The 22352-nt window shown below is 38.1% G+C and overlaps 1 protein-coding gene across 1 annotated transcript in view; it reads right to left on the bottom strand.

Annotated features, from left to right (window-relative positions):
* The window catches only part of LAMA1 (laminin subunit alpha 1), a 219718-nt gene that overhangs the window by 51129 nt on the left and 146237 nt on the right, over nucleotides 1–22352 (bottom strand). Inside the window, exons 33-42 of the mRNA XM_069731077.1 lie at nucleotides 18637–18779; nucleotides 12728–12826; nucleotides 12341–12452; nucleotides 10632–10794; nucleotides 9740–9950; nucleotides 7756–7872; nucleotides 7468–7631; nucleotides 6442–6580; nucleotides 2555–2657; nucleotides 850–966 (exon numbers count right to left, since the gene is read on the bottom strand). Coding sequence (XP_069587178.1) covers nucleotides 850–966; nucleotides 2555–2657; nucleotides 6442–6580; nucleotides 7468–7631; nucleotides 7756–7872; nucleotides 9740–9950; nucleotides 10632–10794; nucleotides 12341–12452; nucleotides 12728–12826; nucleotides 18637–18779 — 1368 coding nt within the window. The remainder of the gene's footprint in view (nucleotides 1–849; nucleotides 967–2554; nucleotides 2658–6441; nucleotides 6581–7467; nucleotides 7632–7755; nucleotides 7873–9739; nucleotides 9951–10631; nucleotides 10795–12340; nucleotides 12453–12727; nucleotides 12827–18636; nucleotides 18780–22352) is intronic.

The raw sequence follows: 22352 nt of genomic DNA, 5'->3' as shown, positions 1-22352 counted from the left end.
ATTTGTGCACCTCTACATTAATTTAATACAAAGGTGTGCAGACCTTATTTTTTCTTTTTTTTCCTATTGATCTTTTTCTATAATACGTTTAGGCCTCAAATACACTTTTAAGTTACAGATTCACCCATCTTATCAAGTTTTCATCTATTCATAACTTGCCGTTCTCTTAGGGTCCCAAACGTGGGACCCCCACTGATCCAGATATATGAGCTCTAAAAAGTGTCCATTCTGAATCGAGCATTGGCCATGTTAACAGGAGTACCTGAGATAGCTGAGCATTGCAGATATTTCTTAAAATATTTAATGTATGCATTTTTCTTTCAAATTAGAGTGAATCAACCACTATGACTGAAGCAATTATCACTAAAGGCTGAAAAACATTTGGAACAAGTGATCTTCCCAAAACAATTCTTTTTCTTTTAATGTACACAATGATAATCACTACATTTTTTATTATACCTACTGTTTTCAATAAAATAACTTCCAGGCAAACTGGAAGTGAAATTCAGATAGGCAAAAAAAAATTAGAGTATTGTTATAAAAATGATGGAGAGTGCACGCTCTCCTACTTGCCTATCTTCACCAAACTAGACAAAGCTCTGTTTACTTTGGTAGGTGTGTACACTATTATTATTTGAATATATTAGTCATTTTCTACACTTTTACATAAGGCTTTCAGAAAGGAAACGGTGAACCTGAATATCTGCACGGCTCTCCAGGATAAAAGTCCATTTCATGATATAAATGAGGCTATGTTCTCTGCTCTGTCTGCAGTCCGTGGAGACTTGCCTTTCTATTACTATTTTATCACAGCGCTACAAGTAAAAGGATGAATGATATGTTTCTCACCATTCGGTAGGGTTCTCAGAGCTCGCAGCTGCTCGTTTATCTGTCCGGTAAATGCATGCGTACGCTTTTGTATATTATCCACTTTTGTCTTTAAACCTTTCAAGTGAAACACAAGGCCTGGAATGAAAAAAAAAACACATATGATGCCAGCCTTTAGAATTCTGCCTATAAAAAGATTGAAAAAGACTACACAAAAAAGAAAATGACTCAATACCTAAATTATCATTGGGATTTAAAATCTTTATAACCCACAGCAATAAATGGAACCATAACACAAGTAGACTTTAGAAAATTGAATCAAGAGAAAATACAGTGTTTTCAATTAGAGTTCTTTTACATGAGCAGATTTCTCCCCATGCCATAGTGCTGACAAGCAATATCACCCCCTCCATGAATTGGTAAGTTGTGAGCGGTTCTCATCAGTATTTTGCACTTGTGTTGCCGCCATTTTTATTATATGGGTTTGCTGCATTCGTTTTGAGATCTGGGCAGGTAAATACTATTGCCATTTGTTTTGTCTGTGTCAATTCTTGAATTTTAAGGGGGGGTTTTAATTCCTCTTTTTGTGGCTTTGCTTTTAATCAATTAACTTTTTTCAGAATAAGTAGTCCAGTATGCAAAGGTGAGGAATGACACTAGATATGACTTATATCCTGCATTTTCACCATTTTTTTCCCTCTGCTTGCTAAAGCTCTAATTTGCAATCCACAGGGAGCTGAAGGGAAGAGACTAGCTGCTGTTATATTTCCCATAGTACACAGAGGTAATCCTGCTCATTTTTAGCTCACAGAGACAACTGACAGCAACATAAGCTCGGAGTGAGGTAAAAGACTCATTAGAAATTTCAACATTATCTTTCTATGGTTGTCTCTGCTTGTTTCCTCTCCCTGCTCCTCCTTCATCCTTCCTTCTCCACTCTCAATAGAGTATAATGGACTGTGTCACATGATTCCACAGTGAGTGAACCAGCAGTCAGTCATGTCTGAGGATGGATTTCAGCAGTTTTTTTTCAAAGTGGGTAACAAGCTCATGAAGCAAGGGGGAGAAGTGATTGATAAATGGGGAGGGAAACTGATTTCTCGAATAAGATATATCACAAAGTTTCTTATATTCGCCTTATATTAAATAGATTCTTGAAAAGTTTGTTGAAAGTACAGCGCTATTTGATAGGTCTTTTAGAAGGCGTCAGTGCAAACTAGATGGGGACTAACAATCATTATTAAAATGGTTTGGACCTCATATAAGTGGCAGATATTTGCCAACACATTCCTTGTCTACATAGAACAATGTCAAAGATGCAATCAGGTAGCAAAAGTGGGCCTGCTCTTACCTAGGCTGGTTGATGACATACTTAAAGAAGCCACCGGGGGTGTTAGGTCAAGAGCGTTTATTAACCACTGTTAATGAGTCTTTTGTGACAAATTAGCACTGGACAGTTAAAAGAGACAGTGGTAAAGTATGTGGGGTACTGCTGACAACATGCATACAAGTCTACTACTTATATGCTCCTACTATCACTATATAAAATGAATCCAATGCACAAAACATTTACAATTCCAGCTGATAAGAATTAGTACAGTTTATAGTGCAATACTATAGAAATCCAGAAAACATGATGTGTTGGGGGCCGTGAGGACAGGGTTTGGGAAACATTGGTCTAGATGTACAGGCACCAGCAAGAACGCAATAATAGAAAACAAATTACCTTGTGTGTTTCTACTTAAATTTTTTGATTCATCCAGAAGTTTGGAGCTGAAATTTAGGGCAATTCTGGATGCAGAACTTATTGATCCCACAGGTCCAGATACCTTTTGGAAAGTAACAAAATTTTTTTTTGTCAAAACTTAGTACTGCATAGGAAAAACACAAAAAATACCTTGATTCTTTAAAGAACATTCCAATAGTAATCATCTTCATATTACACATTCCCAGTTATCCTAGTTTTCTTCAAACTTTAAGAGAGAAATGATATACTAGCTCTCAAGTGCAGAAATATTTCTAATTTGCAGAGGGATGTTATTTTACTGCTTGTGGTTTATCAGTCTTTTTTTCAAATTTTTCCAAAATAAAATTTAAACCAATTTTTTTTATAATTTGTATAAAAGAGAGAGGACCAGTGACAGATCCTATTTCCCATATGGTGTTATAACCTGACCATTCTTCTCATGCACAGAGCAAGAGTTACTTTACTTTGGCCTATTTTAGTCTAACTCCCTTGTTCAGGTTATGTTTTTCTGCCTGTATGACAAATGGGCATGTTATAAAAAAAACACAAATAGAGATCATTTGAACAAATTTTTATCGTTAGGCCGGAGTCAATTACCATATAATACGGTAAAAAACATTGCATAGCACTTGGCCCAGTGTTACTCTATGGGGCAGCTCACATCTGTCATTATTTTCTCATGCCAAATCGGCATGCTGCGATTGGCAGAGAGATTCGGCCAAGTCTTGTCTCGCTATATATAAATCTATGGGTACAAGTGACATAATGCACATCACTTGGATATCATCTGAGTGTGGTGCGATGTATGCCGACGCAGGCAGAGATGGAGAAATCAATTTCTTTGCCTTCTTTGCAGCTGTGCTCTGATCCACTCTGTGCGAGAGGATAGGAGCATGACACTCGGCTCACACCCGTAGCCGAACAGGAGCCGTTGGGTTATTAGCATATTGCTTCCGGTGCTTTCGCATCAGATGCCATACGCTAGTGTGACTCCGGCCATACAGTCTATATCACATTATGGGGTACGTCTGAATCCCATCCTGTTTTAGAGGGATTTAGATGAGACCCTGGAACGCACTACAGAAACACAGAGGGAACAGTGACTAATAAATAGAGTAACAGTCATTTGACCCTTTGTGATGTTCACTTGTAGTAAAGGAGCATATAGATGGGTGCTGTCTTATTGACACATAATCCATTAATACATAATACATGTTCACTAACTCTTTTGTAAAGTTGTCCCCATTTTATCCTGACGATTTCCTATCCCGCTTTTTTGCACTAAATACACATCTCTTATATAGGCATACAGTGGCATTATTTGCAATGACCAAATACATATTTTATTAAAACACAAATAAGATATAACACCAGCTGAATGATTAGTATAATTCCAGTCCAGAGGATTTATAGGAAAACAACATGCAATTAGAATTTGCTAACGCATCTAGATATTTACGGGATCAAACGATTTGTGGTGACACTAAGCTATTTCAACCATAAAATGGCGTTCACACGTCTTTTTTGAGGATTATCCCCATGAAGGAAGAATAAACAATTGCTCCATAATGTGTGAAATGCTTAGAAAAATGTTCTTTTCATGGAAAATGAAGAACAAAAACAGTGCGGCATATTCAGGTTGTTGTTCTCCTTACAAAAGATGAATTACCTTCCCGCTGGCTAGAACTGAAAGGAGAAAATGGATACAAACACTTATCTAAAATGCAGGTTTAATTACTTCTAAATATAACTATAGAATAGGGACGACTGTCAAGAGGAAAATGGACATTTCCTGCATTTTGTAACATGATACGAAGTCATCGTTCTGGTCTCCAAACATTTTAAGATGAAAGAAAATAGACGTGACAGAAACATTTTTTTTTTAGTTATGTCATATGAACCAGACAGTGGAAAAAGTACTGTCAATTGTTTGGCAGTGGAAAAAAAAAGTCCATCATTTTATTTTGGGATGTATTTGTACATCATAAATGTCTCTGTATTTAATTATTATTATTATTATTTATTTATATAGCACCATTAATTCCATGGTGCTGTATATGAGAAGGAGAAGAATTTAGAGAAGAATTTAAACATAATTGCATTTTTTTCTCAATGTCAGTCTGATATTCAGTATTCGGATATTCCTTTGGATTTTTTTTCTGGGTAAGTGAAGTATGTTAATAGAAACAAAATGTATAATTTCAGCTATGATAACGGGTGTTTCTTCTGCAGGTGTCATGGTCCAATTGCTAGGAACTCCCTAATTTTCACCATGAACCAAAGACAAAGCATTACAAAGAGTCCATAGAAATGTAAGTGTCTTGTTTTCTATGGAAGTCGGTGGCTTTCACTGTGGTCCGTCATAATTGATTCAGCTCTAAAAAGGCTACCTAAAAGAGGGGTTCCTAAATAGGGTGCCTTCTTTTCAAAAGAGTGCTCGATAGTATACCATACTTAGAGGGTTTGGCTTTATGGCATTGTTCATTCTAGCATTGTGATTTCTCTTTTCACAGGAGCCATGAGACATCCGTTATGATCCACCATGCTCTATTATTATTATTATTATTATTTATTGTTATAGCGCCATTTATTCCATGGCGCTTTACATGTGAGGATGTGAGGAGGGGTATACATAATAAAAACAAGTACAATAATCTTAAACAATACAAGTCATAACTGGTACAGGAGGAATGAGGACCCTGCCCGCGAAGGCTCACAATCTACAAGGGATGGGTGAGAATACAGTAGGTGAGGGTAGAGCTGGTCATGCAGCGGTTTGGTCGATCGGTGGTTACTGCAGGTTGTAGGCTTGTCTGCTCTATAATCTTATGTTTTCTCTTAATTGACCGCACAGCAGTTTGTTATGTTATTTTAACCTTCAAAAGGTGACTGTTGCCTGGGAGAAAAAACTAACAAGTGTGAACAGTGTAAAGATTTTAAATCATTTGCTGCATTTGTGTCCTTACTTGTTCCCTCGGTTCACATGGGCATTTTTTTGAGTTCTATTTGTCTGTTCCTTTCTATGAAACAAAATTCATGTAGAGGACGGATCCTGAACATAACAGATGCAAGCGGAAACCTGAAGGATCCAACTGTAAAGTTTGTTTGTCTGGTTTATGATATGGTTTCCATTATGGTGTCCATCATTTTACTGGAAAATTGCGCATAAAATGCTCCATTTTCCAATTAAATATTAGACCCCATAATGGAGACCAGAAGGATCCCAATGGGCTATTCTAGTGCCGTGTGCATCCCTTATGTACCGGATAAAATTCTCTGTTTTTAGAATGAACGCCCTCCCCTTAGTGGAACATAAGGGGGGGTCGCATGATAACACAGCCCCATATTGTAATTAATGTGTATGGTATTTTGTATGTATTTGCAGGTACTTGAAAGGGTTAATAAATTTTGAGTAAGCTGTGCTATGCACGAGCAGGTTCTAACTGTTTTTTTCCTGGACTGGCTTCCCGCTCTTTTTTGATAATTTTGGGTGGTGACAGGAAAAGAGCAGGAGGAAATTTGTCTATAAAATCTGCTGTTTTGGAGTGCCCTGCCTCCCTTTCTGTTTCACTTTCTCGTGTCGTTTATTTTGTGGAAAAATGGCCCGGTTTCCGGGTGGATTTGGACGTTTAGTGGTGATTTACTTCAGTTTATGGAAATTTTAAATGGTTTATTGGTTATGATTAAATAAAATTTTGATTTGAGTAACTCAAAAATAAACGCCACAGCCATTTTATTCCAAACTTAATCTGGTAGTCACGTGTGTTTTATTTACTTGGCAGTGGGGCTTGTGTTACCATGAGAGTAGAGAACAGAAACTGAAAATCGCCGGTGTGAACAAAGCCTAATCCAGACGTGGTACTTACCATGGACAGAGCCTCGTATGCTGTAAAGTTGGCCTGCTCCACCACTGCCTCAGCCTCTTCAATCCTACTTTTGATACCTGAATGAGCCTGCACAGCATTTGTGGCATTTAACGAATTATTTCTCACATCTGAAAGAGAGCTAGAACACGGGAATTTGGTATAAACAGGAGAATTATGATCTACAGTAGAAACCATTGACACATGAAGAATCAAAGTGTAACAGAATAAAGAAATATATAAAATGATTAATTACACACAGAAAACCACAATGTAGTAGACTGACATTTTTTTCATATAACAATTATTTATTTTCAGTAATATTTTGGGCGTTTTTGTGTTTCTCAATGTGGACATGAAGTTCATAATACTAATAAAAGGCACAATTCTGTCAGTTTCTGGGATTCTTTTGTCAGTTTCTGTTTTTACATAATTTTTTCTAGATTTCTTTATTTTTCTATATTTATTTCATATGTATTATGCTAACATAAGAACAATGTTTTACACCTGATGACACCATTGCTGTCCAGATCTATCATAACCTCACTTATTAGTTTGTAAAAGACTCTCTGTAAATAATTTAAAAGTGACAATTATCAATTTATGATTCTACTTACATATATTTTTATATTGGATGTTATTTTAATTATTGCATTTTGATTATAAAGGGCCAACATGTTCCACCGCTCTGTCCAGAAATGCATATCTGCCATTCTCCAAAACATTATATTACACATCACTGAATATTAGTTATTTGTTTCACAATGAACTGACTTGCTATACCTTTTTTTTTTACTAAGGATTTATGCTTTGTGCTTTACAATAGTGTTTTTGGACATTGTGGCAATTACCTATCTAGTGCCCATAGTAAAACCATTCATAGATTCTTTCCTCAACTCTTTTGCAGATTTTTAAGTTAAGTACAATTATCTTAGGCTTCCTGATTTAAAGAGTACTGTGTAGTGCCAGGTCCCAAGCTCTGAGATTTCATTTTTTTTCCAATATATCTCCATACATATCTAGAACTACCTGTTTAGAGAATCAGCTTTGCTTTGTAAACCAGTTGCATAGTCTTCAGCTTGATAGACTAAATCAAGGGCATCTCTTTTCGACATTTCCATCACAAGTTCATCCACATGGTGTCTTAGCTTGGTATTCCACATAATTAACTCCTCCTGGTGCATCTCCAAAACCTGACATAATACATGTCATAATTGGATGCATGTTATACATAAATGATTGTAGCAACACAAATATAAGGACATCTATGACATGACCTTAACACACAGATCTAAAGAATTCTAATGTGATACATACAGATGTTGCATTTATGGTGTCTTCTGCAAGAAGAACTGCCTCATCGACCAGACCAAGTCCTTCTTCAATCAGCATCACAGAACGATTCTTGTTCTCCTGAAGAGTAAGCTTCTTTTTCTGGGGACGGAAATTACACTATCACATTTATTCCTAATTATTCCTAAGTTTTCTCATGAAAACAAGCAGGTTTGTAATTGGCTTTTTTTTATCTGCTGTTCTTTTCCTTCTGTAAGAGCTAGTGGAGGAGTTAACTCCTAACATCCCAGACAGCTTTATCCGGGCAATAGATTCCTAGGCAGGAGTTAGCTGATCACTCTCTTCCCCTCACTCTCAGCTTCTGATCACGATGATTTAATTAATTCTGTAAAATCACCATCCCTCACTATTGGCAGCTTCCAGAGCAGCGCTCCTAGTCACGATTCTCAATTTCCAGAGCTGTGTGATTGTTCAAATGCACTGTTATCACTATACTTGCATATACAGCTCTGGCAAAAATTAAGAGACCACCACATCAAAACCCTGTCATGGGCAGCCCAATCTCCAGACCTGAACCCCATTGAAAACCTCTGGAATGTAATCAAGAGGATGATGAATAGTCACAAGCCATCAAACAAAGAAGAACTGCTTAAAATTTTGCACCAGAAGTAGTGTGAAAGACTGGTGGAAAGCATGTCAAGACGCATGAAAGCTGTGCTTAAAGATTATGGTTATTCCACAAAATATTGATTTCTGAACTCTTCCTGAGTTAAAACATTAGTATTGTTGTTTCTAAATGAGTATGAACTTGCTTTCTTTGCATTATTTGAGGCCTAAAAGCACTGGTTTTTTTTTATTTTGACCATTCCTCCCTTTTCAGAAAAAAAATACAAAATTTTTTGCTTGGAACTTCGGAGACATATTGTCAGAAATTTATAGAATAAATGAACAATTTACATTTTACTCAAAAATATACCTATAAAGAGAAAAATCAAACTAAACATTTTGCAGTGGTCTCTTAATTTTTGCCACAGCTGTATCCACAGAATAACAGTGTAGACAAACACTGACAGACCATTAATGTGTAGAACTTTTTTTTAACACAATCTTTTACTGAAGTAGCGCAATACATTGCCATATGATATTTCTACACATATCCTCATAAGAATGATACAGGAAAAAAATGTAATATTGCAAAATATATTAATTAAAATGTATAACTTTTATTAATAAATCATTTAAAAATGACTGGTAAAAATTCAAGCCTAGGAGAACAACATGACACACTAAAGATAAACCACAAGTCACTTTGTAAGTACCTTATACAGAGGGTTTAGGGATACACCTCTCCCTCTTGTTTATTTCATGTGATTTACTAATTTATTTATTGATTAATTTATTAGTATATATATATATATATATATATATATATACCTCTTTGATCCAGAACTCTATTTTATATTATCATGTATTAAATAGGGATATGCTAAACAATATATTATCATTTCTACATAGGTCATTATCATTTTTACTACGCACTTGCACTTTGACTATGACATGTAGCAGCTTTTTTCTGAGACCCATGTATACCTTTTTTCTGCACCGATTTTTCAAAATAATTTTTTAAGGTATTCTTACCTAATATCAGGTCCAACACACCTGTATAAAACATAGTGCTTTTCAAACTCTAGAGTCAGTGTTTTCCTTTGTTGTTCTCCTATGCTTGAATTTCTACTAGTAATTTTTAAATGATTTATTAAGAAATGTTGTTCACTTTAATAAATTTATTTTGCAATATTACATCTTTTTCCTCTAGTATTCTTATGAGGATATGTGTAGAAACATTAATTTGTAGAAGCAGGATGATTTGGATAAAAATTGTCATTCACTCCATTAGTGACCAGAAAGTATGGAGGTTGCAGAGCTGTGAGCTGCTCATGAGACGACTTGAGCTAACATATTTAATTGAGTAATAGCAAAACTTATAGATAAAAATTAAATAACTTACATTAAAATCATTAAGATTGTTCTCAATCGGAATCAGCAGATTCTTAGTATGATTGGTGTTTGAAGCAGATTCCTGGATGAAGTCTTTTGCTGATAGTAATCTTTTATTGTGTTGTTCTAGGGTGTTCTCGAGGCTCCTCTTCAATTTCAGCAAGTCCTTATGTGGCTTGTCATACTCATTCTGCACTCTGGACAATACATCTTCACAGTCTCTGTTGGACATAAAATAAAACAAGTAGTAAATCCTATTTAATTAATAATAGGTGTCCAGCACTTCAGTCATAAAAAGAATATGTGACCAACTACTTTGCTATCTTTGAATTATGCACAAAAACATCCAATGGGCATATTGGGGCAACAGTCTCCAACTTTTCAGGGACATAACTACTGTGTACTGTGAGTGCAGGGATTGCAGTCACACCTGAACCCTGGAGTCCAGTAGGGGGAGGTGGCAAGAACTGTGATAGTTGGAGCTAAAGATTTGTCATTGAGGTCCACAAGCTTCAAGTTACACCACTGCAAGGCTTCATGTAATCAAAGGCTGGGCAGATCCATTAAAACCTAAATGAATGGTCATAAGGTGGAAAGAAATAGTTGAGATCCATCCTCATAGAAAGGACAACCATTTATAGCTTTTAGCAACCTGAAAGGTCTACTTAGGCCTCTACACTGGCTGGGGCAATCGGGCTATAGACAATTAATGAGGACAAATGTATTATATGTCACAGTAGGTCATCTTTGGACCAGACTATTTTTTTAAAATCAGTCTCTGAAGATTCTTATATAAAACAGGGATAAACACGAAGTTATTCACACTTTTCAGAGATGCTTTCAAGCTGATTGGGATAAATGTGCTTTCTGTGTGATTATACAGTGGACATAAGAGCACTTACTTAAGATTTTTGGTAGCATTTTGGTAATGATCATTGAAGCCATTTATGCTCATTGATTCAAGCTTAGAAGAAACATCCTCTTGATATTCACGCAGAGCACGGTCAGACAGCTGGATATCACTGCCGATTGTCTCATTCAAGCTTTTTGCTACTTCTATAAGAACTGAAAAAAGTCCCCAAAAAAAAGTAAAGTTGCATTTAGGTATTATCATATACAACCTAACATCTCTTGTGATATACATTGCATTTAACCCTTTTGGCCACTGTACATAAATTAATGGCTAATAGCATAGCCCCCAAAACATCTTGCTTTTCATACTAAGTTTGATGACAGATTGAGCTCCTGTTGTGATACCTGTTAGATGACGTTTCCGTTTTGTCAGCCTAATCCTATACTCTGACATGAAAAGGAAATACTCAGCTTACCGTCACACAAAATCATGAACACCGAGCACAGATTCCCTGCGCAGGGGTCTCAGGGACATGCAGAGAAGATGCAATGTGTGTCTTCTCTGGGTACGTGTGATTACACTATTCCGATAGAATACCCTATTACATACAGTAAATTACACTATTCTAATGGCCTGGTCCCATTAGATCACTTGATAAATATATATGATGTGATGTATTGTTTACTGATGTGCTATGGGGAAAACCAATACTCTTTCCCCCATCACTATTAATTGAGTGTCTCAATTCTATTAATCAAAAACTTGTTTCAACATTTGAACTTTACAATTTTCAGATCAAAGGGCACAGTTGTCTCTGCATTCAGTTATAATCCGTACTATTATAATATGTGCTTAACCTGAAATCAAAGTTCATTTTATTAATAAAGAACAAATATTGGGTGGAATAACTGAAATTGTCTGCACTCTTTTAAGCCCTTTTTTTTTACTGAGCGTCTGTGAACACTTTAAAATGAGCTATCAATGACCCCTCACAACAAGTTTTGCTCTGCAGCTGGCATCCTCAGGGGTACTGGGAAATTGGGCGTTGAAGTATTCGGAAATAGACAAAAGCTGGCCATACATATTAGATGGCTGTCAGACAAAAATTACTTTCTCATAGAGAACACAAGAGCACGCCACCAAATGAGTGCTCCTGTGTATGGGAGAGCTGGCTAAGATGGCTGTCGGCTGAATGAAGAGAACAATGTAGATGGCAGTCCGACATGATACATGCCCAATGAACATTTACCACAACAATGAATTGGCCCCTTATTAAACTGTTCTCCGAAATGGACGATATCAAAGGGTTTACTCGATACTAATGTAATGTGTATGGGAGCCTTCAGAATTCAGAAAACAGCTATCCAAAAGGGGAAATTTCACTCTGAACACAGAGGTCCGAAACACCTGAGGTGATCAAATAGTTAATTTATTAATTGATTAAATTAACAACAGAAGTTCTTTTGAGTGTTGTGCATGGATTTCATCAATGCGCGAAGTAACTACAAGGGTATGTATTTCTTGCATTTTTGACAACAGAGGCTGAAATATGTTAAAGAAGATCCCCATTTTAACCTCCTTGTTTTGTGCAAGGGAAAAAATGCTTCATAAAATGGAGAAATTTGAAATTTGGCCATCAATGATATTACCAGTGGCAAATCTCTAGGTTTATTGCCCGCAAGGCTCCTAATAGTATCACACACAGTGATTGGATAAGTAGCGGATAACTACGGTACATAAAATTCTGTTATTTGTTACCTTTAACAGTTGTTTGCATTGTTTCAATAAATCCCATCAGCTCTTTGCTCTTGTTCAGACTGCCGACTGTGGAATTCTGCACGTTGTATCCATGTTCTACTACCTGAGTCATCTTTGAAAAAGAAAAAACATAAGAGAGATGGGGAAGAATTGGTAAAGTCCATAATCTAAAAGCTTTGTGTTACGCGACATAACATTGTAATATTTCTAAAACAAAAAGAAAAGCAAAACCCTCTAAGGTTCTGATCCGTGTTAAATTCATTTTTTATACTTTAAGAATAATCTGAGGAAAACAATAATAAAATGCCATCAACTGAGAACTAATAAGATACATGTCACTGAAATTTGTAAGCTAAGTTTTGGAAAGACAACAGTTACCGTACTCACTCTCAATTGAAGTCTGTCTGTGTCCTTAAATACTTCGGAGAGTTGTTCTGAAGTTTTGTCCATGGTCTGGGTAGTAACTGAGCTTGTGTGTACTGATTCCTTTAGAAAAAAAAATAACAATTATTTGCAAATTAAATTTAAACTTTTACGAATCAGGAAGTTCTCTATCACCATAAACACCAGTCATAGCACAGATTGTAATGAAATCCCTTTCAAATCGGATGGCATTTCACATCTCATGTATGAAAATTGAGTTTTTGCAATGCTTTTAAGTGCACCTAAAAACGTCCATGAAGATTTTTGGTTGTATCTCTGAAACAATTCCGCTGAAAATATACAGCTCTGGCAAAAATTCAGAGACCACCACATCAAAACCCTGTCATGGGCAGCCCAATCTCCAGACCTGAACCCCATTGAAAAACCTCTGGAACGTAATCAAGAGGAAGATGGATAGTCACAAGCCATGAAATAAATTTAGAACTGCTTAAATTTTTGCAACAGAAGCAGTGTGAAAGACTGGTGGAAAGCATGCCAAGACGCATGAAATCTGTCATTAAAAATCATGGTTATTCCACAAAATATTGATTTCTGAACTCTTCTCGCGTTAAAACATTAGTATTGTTATTTCTAAATGATTATGAACTTGTTCTTGTTTTCTTTGCGTTATTTGAGGTCTGAAAGCACCATTTTATTTATTTTTGACCACTTCTCCTTTTCAGAAACAAAAATACAAAATTTGTTGCTTGGAACTTCGGAGACGTTGTCAGTAGTTTATAGAATAAATGAAAAATTTACATTTTACTAAAAATATACCTATAAAGAGAAAAATGAGACAAACTGAACATTTTACAGTGGTCTCTTAGTTTTTGCCAGAGCTGTAGGTAGATTGTTTCTAATTTCCACAGATTCAGCACAGAACAGTATTTATTCCGCTGAGTTACATTGGAGCTACAGTGGGGCAAAAAAGTATTTAGTCAGTCAGCAATAGTGCAAGTTCCACCACTTAAAAAGATGAGAGGCATCTGTAATTTACATCATAGGTAGACCTCAACTATGGGAGACAAACTGAGAAAAAAAAATCCAGAGAATCACATTGTCTGTTTTTTTAACATTTTATTTGCATATTATGGTGGAAAATAAGTATTTGGTCAGAAACAAACAATCAAGATTTCTGGCTCACACAGACCTGTAACTTCTTCTTTAAGAGTCTCCTCTTTCCTCCACTCATTACCTGTAGTAATAGCACCTGTTTAAACTTGTTATCAGTATAAAAAGACACCTGTGCACACCCTCAAACAGTCTGACTCCAAACTCCACTATGGTGAAGACCAAAGAGCTGTCAAAGGACACCAGAAACAAAATTGTAGCCCTGCACCAGGCTGGGAAGACTGAATCTGCAATAGCCAACCAGCTTGGAGTGAAGAAATCAACAGTGGGAGCAATAATTAGAAAATGGAAGACATACAAGACCACTGATAATCTCCCTCGATCTGGGGCTCCACGCAAAATCCCACCCCGTGGGGTCAGAATGATCACAAGAACGGTGAGCAAAAATCCCAGAACCACGCGGGGGGACCTAGTGAATGAACTGCAGAGAGCTGGGACCAATGTAACAAGGCCTACCATAAGTAACACACTACGCCACCATGGACTCAGATCCTGCAGTGCCAGACGTGTCCCACTGCTTAAGCCAGTACATGTCTGGGCCCGTCTGAAGTTTGCTAGAGAGCATTTGGATGATCCAGAGGAGTTTTGGGAGAATGTCCTATGGTCTGATGAAACCAAACTGGAACTGTTTGGTAGAAACACAACTTGTCGTGTTTGGAGGAAAAAGAATACTGAGTTGCATCCATCAAACACCATACCTACTGTAAAGCATGGTGGTGGAAACATCATGCTTTGGGGCTGTTTCTCTGCAAAGGGGCCAGGACGACTGATCCGGGTACATGAAAGAATGAATGGGGCCATGTATCGTGAGATTTTGAGTGCAAACCTCCTTCCATCAGCAAGGGCATTGAAGATGAAACGTGGCTGGGTCTTTCAAAATGACAATGATCCAAAGCACACTGCCAGGGCAACGAAGGAGTGGCTTTGTAAGAAGCATTTCAAGGTCCTGGAGTGGCCTAGCCAGTCTCCAGATCTCAACCCTATAGAAAACCTTTGGAGGGAGTTAAAAGTCCGTGTTGCCAAGCGAAAAGCCAAAAACATCACTGCTCTAGAGGAGATCTGCATGGAGGAATGGGCCAACATACCAACAACAGTGTGTGGCAACCTTGTGAAGACTTACAGAAAACGTTTGACCTCTGTCATTGCCAACAAAGGATATATTACAAAGTATTGAGATGAAATTTTGTTTCTGACCAAATACTTATTTTCCACCATAATATGCAAATAAAATGTTAAAAAAACAGACAATGTGATTTTCTGGATTTTTTTTCTCAGTTTGTCTCCCATAGTTGAGGTCTACCTATGATGTAAATTACAGACGCCTCTCATCTTTTTAAGTGGTGGAACTTGCACTATTGCTGACTGACTAAATACTTTTTTGCCCCACTGTATGTGAATCTGCTGCAGACCCACAGCTCATCTATGAAAAAAAAATAGTGTCAATATTGGATTTCTGCTGTAAAAATACATATCAACTTGTGGCATAAAATTATATGAAGATTAGAAGAATAGTACGATATGGGATATTTAAAGTGGTTGTCCAATCATGCGGAGGTTAGAGACGCAGCCTACCCACTGGTCTTCTATTATTTGCTCTACTGGCAGCCAGATGTGAACACTGGACGGAGCTGACTTACATAGCAATGTGTATGTTACGGGGTTACCGCAACAGAGAAGAGCCAGAAGGCCGCAGCCTCTGATTGTTCCTACTCCTGTGCTGAAAAGCACTTCTTTTTAAATGGTGTTAAATTATTTTGGCAGAACAGGGGTTAATCACCCATGTTGGGAGCTCTGGGAGTCGGAGCTCTCAGCTGAGCTCGGTTAGCCATTCTTATCCCCTATATACCTAGCCATTCCTATCCCCTATATACCGTAATCTGGGTCCTGACTGACTCACATCGTCAGAGCTAGCTTATGCTGCATGGCTTGGAGGAGAGTCGTTTGATGGTTATATGAGGAGTTTTGTGGATTTATCTGTGACTGTTGCTTGGGTTTGTAAGTGTGATAATTCTTTCATCCTCTTACTTTGTTTTTTCCTCATCCTCCGCTCCCCGCTGCATTCCTCTGTTACATGTGAGTGAATATTTGTATGCCTGGTATTTCCAGTTTCCCTTGGTAGTGTTACCTTGTTGTCTGGTTGGTGTACTGCGGTGCATGGTTGCTCCCCTCTTCCCTAGGTGGGGGAAGGGTACAGACTTAGGGCAGATACAGGAGATAAGGCAAGGTTGGTTGCCCCTGCATCTTCACCTTCGGAAGTAACCAGGGGAATAGGGCTAGATAGGGTACCCCCTATTGTCAGGGACAGGGTAGAGCCCCTGGTCCCTGGTCACCTGCCAACCGAGTTGTGACAGCGTATTGGCCACTGCCGAATACAGGACATTAACTCCTATTCAAGAAAATAGGAGCTGATCTTCAGTACACAGCAGTGGCATAAATAGGTCATCAATGTCATATGGCTGTAAAAACCCTTTGCAGGAGTGTAAAGGCTTAGGAACTTGGCGGTGATCGTGTTCAACTCTAGCCTTAAAGAAGCACTTCTCCTATCAAAATTTTTATATTAATATACTGCAATCATATTACATAGCGCTGTGCACGTACAATTGCTCATTTTGCCCTTCTACTCAAATAATTCTTCTGTTTTCCAATAGGTCTAAGACATCAAGTGATTAAAAACAGACTAGCAGAATCCTTCTAAGCTCTGTGTAGAAAGAGGAAGTCTCTTTTCACTGCAAGAGTCAAGAATTCATCAAGTCTATTTCACTGGAAGGAGTGGAGCAGCTGAGTCAGCAGTTGAAAATAAAGTAGAGTTGGCCTGTCAGGGACTTTGCAGTTATGTAGAATTGTGGTTCTAATGATGACTCATGGGGGAAAAGAGATACCCTGTTTCAACATAAAGCTTAGAAGGATTAATCTAGTCAGTTAGTCAGTTTTTAATCACTGAATGCCATAGACCTTATGAAAAAAGAGAATAATTAGCTGGGTAGAAAGGCAAAATGAGCAATTGTAAGTACACAGTGCTATATGATATGACGATTGCAATACATTAAGAGGATACAAACTTTTATGGAACTGCTTCTTTAAAGTGTGTACAAGAAATCACAGGGCTTATTTAAGTGTATATTCTAATAAGAAGTTTTTTAGATACATTTTTATTTTCTCATGAGCATGTTTGTGTATTATCCTTCATACATTTGTATTCTCCTGTTGATAGTTTCAATGCTGCTTTATCCAACAGTAAATCGCAGTATATATTAAAATGATATTTCCTTGTAGCCTTTGGCAGTTCTAAACAGTATACTCTCAGAAACAAGACTTGATTAAAACATAGCATACAGAGCTCTTAACTGCCTCCTCTTGAAAATCCAATTTAAGCAGCGACTTTGCCATCATAAATATCACAAATTAAATTTCTGATAGCTAGTTCCATCTGGACATCATCATCCACGGAACATCTATGGGGCTTAATTACATTTCTTGACAAAGTGATTGAGGAGAATATCAATATTTCTGTGATTTAGAGCAACTAAAAACTAACCAGAAATTATAACTTTCTATTATGCCCCTATATGTACGTCATTAGAGAAAACAAAAGCTAAGAAAGAAAAGAAATGTACAATGTTTTAAAGGGATACTGGAACTAAAGCTGTCATCTATTGTTCCCCTGTACATTTCAGGTTAGGGATATGATGTGGAGAGAGGCATACCGTCTCACATGATTACTACTTTACCTTACTTTTATATCTCCAGAACCAAAAACTGGCAAAACCATTTATGTATAGATACAGGTACATAAACCCTTTAGATATAGATCTAGGAACAGAATTCCTTTAATTTGGCGTGAAAGTATCACATTGTGAAATCTTTTGAATTATTCAGCCAAAGTAGGCTGAAAGCTAATAATGTAAAATGTAAAAGAGTGGCGCAAGGTGTCAGGAGGCTAAATCTTCTGCTGCGAATAAACAATTACCACAAAAATTGTAATAGAGTCTAAAAATAAAAAAAAATATATATATAATGGCCTACAAAATTCTCCATCACTGATTGGCAGCTTTCTGTCTATGCAGTGTACTCAGAGAACCGTGAATCAGTGATGTGGGCGGTGTTATACAGAGCTCAGCATTCAGAGAACTGGCAGATCCACAGCAGATAAAACAAGGATTTCATAAAAAAAAATACAACACCCAGCAAAGTAAGTGATACATCACTGGAAACAGGGTCTCTCTCCCTACATTATGTTGCTTTCAGATGTGGTAGCAAAAACGGGAGAGATTCCCTTTAAAGAAATCTACTTGTATCAGAAAAAAAAAATGGGTCATGGCAGTTAATTTAATATAATAAAAGGCAATTACACACTTAATAAATGCCACATTCTTTTACTGCCGTTGCTCCCTATCAGTCAATCTTGCAGCGATGATGTGCTCAACAATCTATATGACGGCTGCAGCCAATTTCTGCCCTCAATGCTGGGGCAGTTGCATGGGCAAGTTATTGTCACTACAAATTGTACAATGAAGATCCAATCGATCAATTCTCTAAGGGTAAGTGTAGAATTCTAATACATTAAAATGTGTTACCGCATGCTGACTACAAGAGCCATCCTACTTACAGGGGTCTGACCGCTGGCCCCACTGACTGTCAATAGATGGTTGGCACTGAGTGGCTGTATGCTATAGAAAATATTTAAAAAAATTCTCATATTTATTATTCACATTAAAAAAAGGGATTAGGAAGGCAATCTATACCTTGAGATATGTCGTCATGTTTTCCATATTTGACATGAACCCATGGGGCACCGCAACGATTCCAGTGAAGTTTAGAGTGGAAATAACCCGATGTAGGACATCCAGATCATCTAGTAGTGGCCCCGTGCAGTCATCATCACAGGCTAAGGGACACAGTGTAAAAAGAGGAAAACAGAATTGGCAAGTAACATCCAGGGAAAATGTAGTTATATCTCCTTTATAGCTGCTACATACAGGTGATGTCTACTAATTCTTTTATGAAATGAGCAGCTTTAGTGTCTTCCCTGTGCTTAGTGGGAAAGATACATTGAAACTGGCGTAAAGGAACATGGGAGCTGTGGCCCCTGGAAACCAATCTGTCTGTAGCTTTGTTCACTCTTCAACATTGAAATTACAACACCAAGAAGGAAAAGTCATGAAGAGAAGATCGAATGACAAGTTAATGATATGCAAATAAAAAAATGGAAACAACATTGTCAAAGAATCTTGATTTATTCATTATTGAATTTGAGCGTCACATGCAGAAAGCCCCGCACTTACACGCATTGGCGGATAACAATGAGGTTATTAATGGTTGTCTCGGGAATGTTAGTACACTTGGGCTTGCAAATCATAAATATCTGCTGCTGGCATCTGCCTTTGCATTTTCAGATCATTGAAATCTCATATCTGTTCAATGAGAAATAAGTTGAAAAAGGCGGCAGGGCATGGTTCCACATTTAGGCCATACAGGCTGCTCACAGTAGCAGTAGCAACAAGCCTGGCATGGCTCCTGAGATACTTTAGAGAAATAGCGGTACCAATGATTCCGCTGCCAAATCAATGCAATATCAAGCTGTTAGTGTATGTGGATTGAAGATTAGAGGGGTCCGGCTTATATACATTATGCCACCTCACACCATAATCCCGAGAGTAAGACAAGTATGATGATGCCTTGTGAAGGCCTCTTCATGGCGTTACTCGCATAGTCTAGTTAGATTTGAAGAATGATGCGTAGTGATCAATTCTGTGCTGCAAGTGAAACTGGACATCACATACCAAACTTAACGCATCAAAGAAGTGTCTACAGAAAACATAAGAAGGAATTTGCGCAACATTGTGCTACAAGCATCGCCCCTCTACAGATGTTCCATTGACTATACGCCACCGGTCTCAAAGGCTAATATGGTGCAGAGCAGAACGGCAATGAAGACTGGAACAAAGGTCTATCTTATTCATTGATGAGTCTCGCTTTTATCTTAGATGCAATGATAGCTCAAGACCACGTGCACAAAGCCGTGAAGATGCCTTCACGAGGAAATGTGAAAGTGTACATAGAGCCAACAAGATGCCAAGCTGCAAGCTGCCTGCCCAACTGTGAGCATATGTCTATATGTCCTACCATGTCCTGCAGCGTCTCCAAACTTGACTCACATTGAACAAATCCGGGATGTCATTGGATGGCAATTACAAAGGGAGCTGCCAGAAGCAGATCTTGATGATTTGTGTGCCCAGGTGCATTCAGCGTGGCAGAACATTCTTTAGGGAACTATTGATAACCTCACTGAAAGCATGCCAAAGAATTCATGTGAGTATATTCCAGTCTGTGGCACTCGATGATGAATAAATTAGCAATTGCAAAGGAAAATGCCAGCAGCGGACCTTGATGATTTGTGTGCCTGAAATGCATACATGGTGGCAGAACATTCCTCAGACAACCATTAATAACCTCATTGATAGCATGCCAAGGTGTATAAGTGCATTTTATTTCTGTGCATTGCACTTACACTTGAAACTGAGTAAAGGAAACTGTTTTGAAACTTTCCATGGCTTTTCCTTCTAGGCATTGCAATTTCAATGTTGAGGAATGTACAGTTATATGAAAAAGTTTGGGCACCCCTATTAATCTTAAGCTTAATGTTTTATAAAAATTGTTTTTTTTTGCAACAACTATTTCAATTTCATATATCTAATAACTGTTGGACACAGTAATGTTTCTGCCTTGAAATGAGGTTTATTGTACTAACAGAAATTTTGTGCAATCTGCATTCAAACAAAATTTGACAGGTGCATAAGTATGGGCACCCCACCAGAAAAGTGGCATTAATATTTAGTAGATCCTCCTTTTGCAAAAATAACAGCCTGTAGTCGCTTCCTGTAGCTTTTAATGAGTTCCTGGATCTTGGATGAAGGTATTTTTGACCATTCCTCTTTACAAAACAATTCCAGTTCAGTTAAGTTTGATGGTCGCCTAGCATGGACAGCCCTCTGCAAATGATCCCACAGATGTTCAATGATATTCAGGTCTGGGGACTGGGATGGCCATTCCAGAACAGTGTAACTGTTCCTCTGCATGAATGCCTGAGTAGATTTGGAGCGGTGTTTTGGATCATTGTCTTGCTGAAAGATCCATCCCCTGCGTAACTTCAACTTTGTCACTGATTCATGAACATTATTGTCAAGAATCTGCTGATACTGAGAGGAATCCATGTATCCCTCAACTTTAACAAGATTCCCGTAGTTTGTGGCTTGGATTCAGCTGTTGTATTCATTACCGACGGCCAGAATCAGAGTGAACGGGGAATTGTCTCAGCCTATAAAGTTGGCTACAGGCACTAGGCAGGGATGTCCGCTTTCGCCTCTCTTGTTTGCTTTGGCTGTGGAACCTCTTGCCGCCAAGATTCGACAATCTGATGGGGTCCCTGGGTTTAGGTATGGGGAAGTTGAGGAAAAGATAGCGTTATATTCAGATGACGTTTTGCTGTTCCTGGCTGATCCGGATGATTCACTGAGAGGGGCCATTGAAATTGTTGAAAGATTTGGTTCCGTATCGAGGCTAACAATTAACTGGGGCAAATCGGTTCTGTTTAGGGTGGATGGCGTAGGAGAGAATGTGAGTGAGACTGTGGGTGATGAGCGGCTTAAGGTGGTATCTCATTTTAAATACCTTGGGATATGGATTTCGGTTCCAATCGCGGAGTTCTTACATAGGAATCTGACTCCTGCTATGGGGGTGCTCAAGGCAAAAGTAGATGCTTGGAATAAGTTACATTTGTCGGTGGTTGGTAGGGTTAATCTTATTAAAATGGTCCTGATGCCTAAAATTCTATACGTTTTACATAACGCGCCAATTTGGATCCCGCGGGGGAAATTCCGACAGATTAATGCCCTCTTTAGAAGCTTGACATGGGGGAGACAATACCCACGTATTAGCCTGGAGACGCTTCAGCGACCCAAGGAAGATGGTGGTTTGGCTTTGCCCAACCCTGAAATATACTTTCTTGCAGCCCAGAGTCAGCATTTGAAGGGCTGGGCGCGGGAGGCGTCATCCAGTGCAGTACAACACCTGATGGAAGGGGTGACAGGCCGACGCCCGGTGATACAATGTTTGGAGGACGGCTCCTTGGGAGCATTGGGGAAACTATATCCAACCCTGTTTCTGATACGTAAATTGTGGAACAGACTGAGGCAGATTCGGGGAATTACAGGGTTAACCAAATTTACACCGATATGGACTAACAACAACTTAAAGGAATTTGCGGCTCTGAGAGGTCTGATAGAGTGGCAGACTAAAGGAATTTGCTTTGTATACCAGATAGTCCAACAACGAGTGTTAAAATCCTTTTCCCAATTACAGGCAGAGTTTGGTCTGAGGCCCACTGGGGAATATCAGTATGCACAGATGAGACATGCTTTTGGAGCTCAAAATAAGAGTGCTGACATCAGGATTCAGGAGG

This window comes from Ranitomeya imitator, chromosome 6, assembly GCF_032444005.1.
Source record: "Ranitomeya imitator isolate aRanImi1 chromosome 6, aRanImi1.pri, whole genome shotgun sequence".
Classification (NCBI taxonomy): Eukaryota; Metazoa; Chordata; class Amphibia; order Anura; family Dendrobatidae; genus Ranitomeya; species Ranitomeya imitator.
Note: the sequence above shows the minus strand (reverse complement) of the source record. Positions and strands in the feature narration are given on the sequence as shown.